This window comes from Hyposmocoma kahamanoa, unplaced genomic scaffold (assembly GCF_003589595.1).
Source record: "Hyposmocoma kahamanoa isolate Upper Pololo Valley unplaced genomic scaffold, ASM358959v1 213, whole genome shotgun sequence".
Lineage (NCBI taxonomy): Eukaryota > Metazoa > Arthropoda > Insecta > Lepidoptera > Cosmopterigidae > Hyposmocoma > Hyposmocoma kahamanoa.
In genome coordinates, this window is record NW_020653734.1 from 842,413 (window position 1) to 852,979 (window position 10,567).

The following is a 10,567-nucleotide window of genomic DNA, read 5'->3' on the forward strand; positions in this document are numbered from 1 at the left end:
AGCGCATGACGCTTGGAATCCGCGTCCTGCTTGAACTCTCCTGCTCATTCGAAGGCCAATTCCCCTGAGAAGAATTGGCGAGAAACTCTAGGGGTTGCTCTACCCGAAGGAGCTAAACGGGTCAGCAACGGATTTTTGTCATCCAAGCGCAGATATTATACAATAACCTTTAGTATAAAGTTTTTGTTTCACAATAGTTTTAAGCCTCGTACGTGGCATATTTTGAATAGAAAACGCAATCTTATTATAGAAGCGTATTCATGGCCCTTTAAATGAATTTGAGACTTTATGAAGACGATTGCAATGAACGGCTAGTTTATTTTAATTCCTCGTATGAATGTTATGTTTGTCACTATTTTTCATTTAACACAAATAACATGTTCATAAATGTACCGTGACGTTAGTGTTACAATGTTAATCTCTTTAAACTTATCTCTTATAGACGCTCTGGGGCCCAGATTGTAAATTGCTCTAACCGCGCGTTTCTGCAGGACAAAGATTCTATTAATATTAATGTTTTCTAAATTGGTTCATTCGTATGAAAAAGTGTATTAACGCCAACGGAGAATATTTTGAGAAACAATAAATTCAATTCTGACCATTTATAGTATTTTTTCTTATTAATTCCGGAAACTTATAGTACGCCCCACATAATACTCCAAAGCAAAATGTCATCGTCGTGGAGATCGTTGGGGGAGGCCTATGCCCAGCAGTGGGCGTCGTATGGCTGAAATTATGAAAATGTCATTAAACTGTGAAAGCTTCTGAAGTGAAGCAACCTAGCTGTTTCGACGTCTGAAAGTTTTCGCATTTTTTTATCGCGGACGATGCAGAGCTGAGCTGTTTTGATAATTTATTTATATGTCGACCCCATGGCAATTTAGCATCTAAAGTTATACTTAAAAATACAACTGTATCTACAAGGTTCAATTTTTCGTTTCTAACTATAATGTTTGTGTTCGTCTGTCTAACATTGGGTAATGTAAATTTTACACAATTTGTTTTTTCTCATTAAGGAGCAGGTTATTAATTGCAAACCAATTTACTACTTTAGATATAGCATTGTTCACATCGTCATAGGAACATAGGTGCCTTTTAACTTTAAATAATAAGGAAATATCATCAGCAAACAATACTATTTCACGTTCTATACCTTCCACGAGGCTAGATAAGTCATTAATATAAACCAAAAACAAACATGGATCTAAAATTGAACCTTTAGGGATGCCCATATTAATGGTAGACCCTGATCATCTCGTACCGTTGGCATCGACTCTCTGTATCCTCCCACTCAAATATGATTTAAGAAGGTCGAGGTCATGGTCCGCCACATCATAATGGCGAAGTTTCCTGACTAAAGTATCATGATGCACACAATCAAAAGCCTTTGAAAGGTCATAGAATACACCAATAGCATCATGTGAGTCTTCCAATGCATCAAATATATGTTTTATCAACTCCACACCTGCGTCGGTTGTGAGTGGCCCCGAATGAAACCAAATTGTTTAAGAGACATTAAATTAGTAATGTTATATATAGGCCCTTTCATAGTCAAGCTCAATATAGCCTTTGTCTACTTTTATGAACGACCGTGGGCATCACTAAATTTCAATGAATTATTATGCTTGTGATTTTAGACTTAAAAACATTACCACGTTCAGTTTACACTACGTTAAAAACTGAATTATACAATTCATTCGGATCGTCACAGTACGGAATGTCGGGTAGTTTAATTATTACATTGTTTCTATAAGTTTTCCCCTTATTTATTAGAACACACGTGATGTTCTTTTTTGGCTTTTTATCAATTATTATATTAAAAGTGGCCAATTGATCCTGACGTTAATTTATATGATAGACTTAGTACTAGATACGGCGTTCGCAAATATGTTATCTAAACAAGTTGCTATAGAAGTTATTCGAGTTGGCGCCAAAAAAAGATTCACAAGATTATAACACTGAAAGTCATATTACAAAATTGAAGTTTACGTGTTAGATAAAGATGTATGGAAAGACGACACGGCTCCAGAATCCACACAAATTTGATTCAAAGTGTATTCCATAGCATCTAAGTTTATTTGAAAAGAGCAATCCCTAGAGTTTCTTGCTCGTTCTTCTCAGGGAAGTCAGCGTAGTGAACGAGCAGTAGCTTAATGTACTGTAATGTAAATGTGGCGTTTTCAAGTGTAAATTTATTTTACCCATGGGATAAATGATCTTTGACTTTGACTTTGAAAAAAATATGCGAGCCTACTACTTACTACTAGACTACAGTCTTCTAATAAATTGACATCGAAATCACCACAAACAGCAATATATTTATTTTAGTTATTTAATTCGCCTAGTCCTTCTTCGAGCAATTCAAGTGCTCGCTTAATATAGCAAGCCGTGCAAGTGCGCGGAACCCTCTGCTGGAGCCCTACCTGATGGAGTCCATGGCGGGCGGCGGCGGCGCGTCGGCCAGCGCGCTCGGCGGCTCCGGGCTCACGCGCAGCCACTCGGGCTCCGCGCCGTACTGCAGCTGAAACGAGGCTCGTCTCTTCGCCGCGCCGCTGCGACGCGGCCTCGGACTGTCTCACTTCGCTTGTTTACTCAGAAAGGACTGCCTTTATTGCATAGTTATTTCGAAATCTGACCACTCAACTATTGGGCCAGCGAGATCAAAAATACACCAGGGCGCCACGATTAGAAAAGACCTCGGCGCGTACACGGAAAAGACGTATGTCCCGTTTGTGAGACGTCAAATTTTGAGAAACCCTCTCAAACATGCAGGTTTCATTAAGGCGTCTCCCTTGTTATTCTTAATTACCTTTAAACCGACAATTGTGAAACGTTTACGGCAAAAGCATTACAATGAACCGAACGTGAGCGCGCCGAGGTCTAAGCACGTGTATGTCGGGTGCAAACCCGAAGACTAATTTGAGAAGTACGAAAGGCCGGCGTAATCAGGTCCCACCGTCCACCGTCCACCGTCGCTTGGCATTACAAGAAAGAGCAGCTTACGAAGAGCGGGAGCGGCCGGCCGTGCGGCGCCGACACGCTGCAGCGCGGCGCCGCCTCCCACACGCGCGCCCACAGCTTCTGCGCGTTCAGCGCCGCGCACTCCTCTGCAAGCGACCAGCGGCCTCAACACTCCTCCGATAAAAAGCAACTAGTGCAAAGTGCCGCTTCTTTTTCGATTTCGATTTTATAGTCAACAACAAATGAGATGGTCCCTTCATATTTACGTTTTATTCACATGACTACGAATTTCGTAATAAAGATTATCAGTACAGTTCTTTTGTAAAAGCCCCACCCAAAAGTAGGTTTAACTCACCCCGATTACTGTGAACTTATTTTGCACGGAATTTTTTACACCCACAAGCTGACAACGACCACCAACTCCGTAACGTCAAACCTTTTAAAAAGTGATGTCACATTGAGCACTTTCAAGAGGGGCAGCGAGAACATATTTAAAAGAGTCTATCTTTAAAAGTCGCTGTACCCGAGACCTCCGAGTAATGACCCCAGCACTTCTCTCTTTCCGGGCCAACAACGTCTAATAACTAATTATACATTGGGTTTAACTTCTTTACGAAGTGTAATCAAAAACGAATAAAATATAAGAATAGAAAATAGCTATTATAAATGGGCGGTATTTAAAATAACAATTCTTTAATAATTCATAATATATCCTTGTCATAAATAACGCATTGCAATTTTGGTAACTTTCAAGATGTTGGAGGGTTTAAAATTAAGATTTCGGAAAGTTTAAATTTGCTTTTATAGGTTATGTAAGGAAAACCAATAGTATGATTCAACAACAAACAAATCGATTCGTTCAATGAATTTAAACCGTCTATGGTCGGGTCAGTGACTTGTTGTTTACGTTTGTTTCAAATGGACTGAAATGGAGATTTGAGCGAGTGAATACAACGATCTGTCCTGCGGCGCAGAAGCAAGGGACCAACCGAGCAAGTCCGCCTTGGGCGGGCCCGCCTGCAGCCGCGCCAGCATGCGGCTGAGGTTGTGGTCGAGGCAGGCGGCGCTGCCGCGCGCCACCACCACCAGCTTGCGCAGCAGGGCGATGGCTGCCGGGTCCGAGTGCAGCTCGTAGCTGGAAGTCGATTGCATTTTTTATCAATAATATTAGTAGTTTATAATTATGACTGTTACATAATGAAAGGCATTAAAATACGAGCGCAGGTTCATGAAACTCGCCTGTCGGCTCGTTTCATAAAGACATCTCATGAGTGTTTTAATGCTTAATTATATACAGCAATAATAACATTTTCACAGATAAGAAATTTGCTCTAAGAAATTTGCTCTAACAAATGAGTTTAGCCTTTATGCTAGTCGTAATTTGCGGTTTTTGAACAAGTTATAGAGAGTTTATGATATGTGTGTGTAGATAAAATAATTTATTTCAGACTTGTTTTGTCCATATGGTTAGTATACTGGTGATCTTATGACTGGTGTTAGTATTACATGAATGCGTGCACTCGCGACCAGTAGTGCGATTCACGTAAATTCAAACTATCAAAATATCGTTGAAGTTGCGTAGTCGTTCGATCGAAGTCCTATCCAAAATGAAAAGAAAGAAAACATTATTGGGTGAAATTGCAACCATAATATACGCAAAATAGCTTGAATTACTCATATTTATAGTGTTTTTTGTTTAAATGGGACAAACGGTACGGGGAAAACCGAAACCATAGAAGATACGAGGAAATTCTTTAGGAACCAGTAAATCTTTATTGTGAGAAAGTTTTGGCAAATTCAATTTTTAGTTAAAGCGCGAGTTTTATTAAAAATAAATAAAAATTTTTACAACCTTAGAATGAAATCATACTTATAAGAAACTAATTTTATCAGCATTACAAAAAAATAGTCAATTTTATTTATTTTTAATGACTGCTCACGCATGACCAAAAAATTGACTATGCCAAAATTGTTTTCACAAAAAAGACTTAATAGTTCCTAAGGCAGTTTTCTTATATCTTCTATGATGTATGATTTTCCGATACTGTTCCTTTAAAGAAAAATACTGTATATAATAAATACAAAGAGATAACAATGTTTCATAACAATTATACGAAAATTTGTGTATCAATTTCTTAGTTTAATAAAAAAAATAATTCTTTATTTGATTTGGCTACACACCGTTAGGTTGTAGGGCTAATCTATTGGATAAATTCATTGGAACGACTTTTGAGGTCTCACCGTTAGAGTTAATAGGGTAGTTTATATTTTTATCTTAACTTTACCATAATTTTATGCACAGCAGGCGGTTGGTATTTGCTGCATACAACACCCCTACATTGTCAAACAAGCACTACCACCACATTAATACCTAACCGCACGCTGTTCATTTTTTGATCCTACGAGTTTTACTTTGAACCTGCCGTTGTACACTTTGGTACTTCGAGCTTTAAGTCATTAGCATTTAAATTCGCGGTACTCTTTTCCTCTTAGCTAGGAACGACATTGACTGACAAACACTTTGACGTACAGTGGACTAGCGTAATCAACAAGCGCTAGTTTTATTGCACATTAAATTACCATAGCGCTTAACTGACACCGAGCGGTAGCGATTCGGGCGCCGGCCTCACCGGTAGCTTGAGAAGTCGCATTGTACCATTTCGAGGAAATAGAATACAGTTAAGCGTTGACCTATACATAGAACAAGGTAATAGGCTAGGTAATATTAAGGATAGTAAAAATATTATAAATATATTAAATGTAGGATTGTGAACGGAGTGAAAGATTTGTTTCTGAACGATGAAGTGTGAGAGGGAAGGATGGAGGTGACGGATGACAGATGACTTCTCTTTGGCTATGGCTCTCGATACTGGTGGTTGCGTACGAGTGGTTTTCCTAATTTTTAAAAATAAAAGTGAGCAAATTAATTTCTACGTTTTATTTCCATCCCACATTAAATATAATAGGGAAAGCAAGAAAGAAGAAATCGCAGCAAACCTATAACTATACAAGATGGAGATAGAACGGATCAACGAACTAATCAAAAGTCAGAAGAGCGACTACCATACGAAGAAGAAATACGAAGATTACTAAACAACATGAAAAAGGATTCAACACAAAGGAAGAACCTTCGCTATATTGAAGAAAGGAGAACCAAATTACAAGAAATCCATGAGAATTCTCGCCAACCACCAACACCTAGAGGTGCAGGAGATCTTATCCACCCACAAATATATCACCAGCAACTATTTTGGAGTAATTGAACTACTTAAACGAATGAGAGAAACGGCCACAACTAATCAACGAATTATACCAACCAGAAGACATAGAAACGGAAGATTTTGAAGGGACTGATTCAAAACATTCTACAAAATTATTTATAGAACTATTTCGCATTAATCAAATGCAGAAAAAATTACACCGACCATCTCAAACCATTCAAGATAATAAACCAGCTTGGTACCTACAATCACTATTCACAACCCTACAAAAACAACGGCGTGATATTGGAGAAACCCATCTACAAATATTAATGGAAGGGAGCAACTTACAACTTAAATATTCCACAGAAGACATGTTCGTAACAACCCAAACTGAACACGAACTTGTAACCGAAATGTTATCACTAGAATGAACGAGAACAAAACTACAGAAAGTGCAAACAACAAACCATCAATCAAACTACCTAAAATTATTATACCAATATTCACTGGCAGCTATGAGTCATGGAATAATTTTTATGACTTATTCACCAAAGTCGTACACGATGATCGTTCGTTAACTGCAACAGAAAAGATGCAATATTTAAAAACACATATTCGAGGCGACGACGAAAACTGATTAAGCACTTATCTGTTTGCGAAGCTAATTATGAAACAGCGTGGAATTTGCTGACAAAGCGTGATATATCAAATGTGCGAATATCGACAAAATGTTAGACATGCAACCAATAGAAAAAGGCACCGCAACGAACCTAAGATGTTTACATGACGCAATTAATGAGAATTTAGAAGCAATAAAATGTCAAAACATCGACATTACAACCTGGGATCCAATTCTGACACGGATTCTAAGTAAAGTTTGGGACACTGAAACCAATGAGAAATTCAAACAACAATTAGAAGAACCCAATAAAATGCAAGAATTCTCAAAAATGATGTCATTCCTGGAACAAAGATTCAAATGTTTAGAAACAACAAATTCGTCAAAATAATATGTAAACAATACAGTAAGGCGTGACATAACAACTGCATTCGCGCGCCCGAAAGGAAATATGATACCATGTTTACATTGCCGGAGCATTGAACATAATATCTACCAATGCACTGCTTTCAAAGTGATGCCAGTACAAGAGCGGCACAAAACAGTCAATGAAAAGCGAATATGTAGAAAAGCCGGCCATCACTCCTATTTTCTTACAAATTACCAAAATACGCCGTCTTTTATGCAACAAAACCCAAAATATGAGAGTAACGAAAAACCAAGCAGAAGTAAAAACCACCAACTAACAACGCCAGGAGCGTCACCAAGTACCAAACCAACTAAGAAGATAACGTCCAACATGTCCATAACTATTGACCAAAATACAAGAAAAACTACATTACTTGCTACAGCCTTAGTAAAAGCAAAGGCTATTGATGGCTCAACGCATTTACTACGGGTATTATGCGATCAAGGGTCAGAAGCCTCACGGAAGAGGTAGCGCAATTACTGGCGCACCCTCGTAGCAAAATACAAACAGAAGTGATCGGTATAGCAGATGAGAAACCCAGAACCTCGAAATATGCGATCAATATACAACTACATCCAAGATTTCCAAGCGAATATAAGCTACCAGTTATTCTTATTATTCTACCTAAACTAACTAGTTCGTTATCCAAAACAAACCTACCTTCAATACAAGAGCACAGTTTAGAAAATAAACTGATAACAGACCAACCTACAACAAAAAGGGACCCATAGATATAATATTGGGAGCCCAGGAATATAGCAAATTACTACTTAATGGATTACACAAAATTCAAGGCGGAATAATCGCTCAAAATACCGAATTGGGATGGATTCTATCTGGAGTTTGTGGTAACACCAGTAAAATGAAAGTCCTCAATATGACAACATGAACTGAGGACATACAAAAAATAAACAAGATTTGGGAATTAGAGAAGGTCCCACAAACCCATCAATTATCTAAAAATGACCTACTATGCGATAATTACTACAAAGAAACTACAGTAAGGAACGAGTACGGAACATACACAGTACGATTGCCATTCAACGATCCTAATGTGGAATATGGACAAATCGCTGCAGCAAGACTGATGAACACTCGACAAATAGCTGCAGCAAGATGCAGTAAGAACGAAGGTTTGCAATAGATACTAACTTACAACAAAAATACCATTTTTAGGTGAGTATCTAGAAATGGGTCATATGAGGAAAGTACATAAATCCGACTCTAACCAATGCAAACACTACATTCCTCATCAACCAGTAATAAGAGTCACTAACTACAAAACTGAGAACAGTGTTCGACGCATCAACCAATTCTAGTACGAATATAAGCCTAAACCTAAATAAGCCTCACAAGATCTAGCAATAATACTACTACGATGGCGAATACATAAAATTGCATTTATGGCAGACATAGAGAGAATGTACCGCTTCATCAAAGTCAATGACGTACGGCACAGCATCAGCTCCATATTTAACAACCAGGACTTTACAACAACTTGCCATAGATGAGAAAAACAACTTCCCAAGAGCCAGTCAAGTCGCTCTGCAAGATTTTTATGTAGATGACATATTATCTGGGGCACATGACGTAAATTCAGCGAAGCAACTACAAACAGACCTAATAAATATGCCACGTGCAGGTTTTAATTTGAGGAAATGGTCGTCAAACAACACTGAATTGTTAGACCGCATCCCGGATCAATCAGATATTGACGACAAAACAATGAAGTTGCCATTAGAAGAAAGTAGAAAATCACTGGGAGTGTTATGGTCACCAATAGAAGACAGTTTTTGTTATAAAGTAACAATAAATAACAATGAAAACCCAACAAAACTATTTATACTATCAGAAATAGCCAAATTATTCGATCCATTGGGATGGTTAGCACCTGTGATCGGAACAATGAAACTAATCATGCAAGAACTATGGACGAATGGTTCAGAATGGGATCAGCCTGTAGATTTTTATTTGCAAGCAAAATCGAAAGTAGCACCAAACAAACAAAAAACTACTCTACCGAAGTTGGAATTATGTGCAGCATTATTAGTAAATCAGTTGATGGAAAAAGTCATCAAAGCTATGAATTTCAATGAAGAGGAAGTATATATAAATAAATAAATAAATAAATATTGTTGGACAGATTCAATGATCACGCTCGGTTGGATTAAAGGAGAAGCCGATAGATGGAAGACCTTTGTAGCCAACAGAGTATCAGAAATACAAAAACTACTACCACAAGCAAACTGGAACCACGTGATAACTAGTCAAAACCCGGCTAACATAATCTCCCGAGGAACCGAACCAAGAAAATTACAAGAACTACCTTTATGGTGGAATGGTCCTAGGTGGTTGAATAATGAGAACATGTAGGTATGTTACATGTGTACAAAGACAGTACCAGAAATTTGTGAGGAAATAAAAAGAAGCCACAATACAGCAATAACGACAAACGAAAACCAAATATGGGATAGATTTTCAAGCTATCAAAAGATGATCAGAGTAATATCGTACTGTTACAGATTTCTAAGGACTATAGTAACAAATCATTAACATGCGAGAAAATCGAGCATATTAGTAAATAAGTATTATTATTAGTACAACAAGAAGTATTCCAAGAAGAATATAATGCCTTGAAAAAAGGAAAAATGCTGAAAAAAGGAAGTAAACTGACAAACCTCAATCCTTTCATAGATACCGATGGATTATTACAAGTAGGGGACAGATTGCAAAACTCTAACCTACCATACAATCAGAAGCACCCAGTATTATTACCACAAAGCCATCACGTGACGTAACTAATCATACGCGACGCTCACTTCAAAACATTACATGGAGGCAATGGTTTGACTTTGGCGTATATACGGCAAAAGTATTGGATACTTGGAGGAAAAAGAAAAGTTAAAATTAAGTTATTACCAAATGCGTAAAATGTACAAGTTACAAATTGAAAACAGCAACTCAAAAAATGGGTGAATTTCCGTATTCATTTAGTCACACTGGAGTAGATTACGCAGGTCCTATTCAAGTCAGGGCTATGAAAGGTCGCGGACACAAATCCTACAAGGGATATATAACAGTCTTTGTTTGCCTACGCACAAAGGCAATACATCGTTCATCGCTGCACTACGACGATTTACAGCACGAAGAGGCCCAGTGTCACACATCTACAGTGATAATGGAACTGAAAATGTTTATAGTCAAAATATTTTAAAAATGTTCTGTAATGGGGTGGACATGCATTTTTCTGGACGGTTTTATAACGTTTTGTTCAACTGGAGACATTAAACCGTAATAGAAATTGCGTCATTCCGGGGGTCAGTAGAACGAAGGAAACATTACCTTTATGAAGTCGAAGTTCGAAGCGCTTACATA

The 10,567-nt window shown here is 37.9% G+C and overlaps 1 protein-coding gene across 1 annotated transcript in view; it reads right to left on the reverse strand.

Annotated features, from left to right (window-relative positions):
* Window positions 1–10,567, reverse strand: part of LOC113227684 (mediator of RNA polymerase II transcription subunit 16) — a 25,775-nt gene that overhangs the window by 1,319 nt on the left and 13,889 nt on the right. Inside the window, exons 14-18 of the mRNA XM_026460654.1 lie at window positions 7,074–7,126; window positions 6,647–6,677; window positions 3,951–4,096; window positions 3,004–3,107; window positions 2,424–2,521 (exon numbers count right to left, since the gene is read on the reverse strand). Coding sequence (XP_026316439.1) covers window positions 2,424–2,521; window positions 3,004–3,107; window positions 3,951–4,096; window positions 6,647–6,677; window positions 7,074–7,126 — 432 coding nt within the window. The remainder of the gene's footprint in view (window positions 1–2,423; window positions 2,522–3,003; window positions 3,108–3,950; window positions 4,097–6,646; window positions 6,678–7,073; window positions 7,127–10,567) is intronic.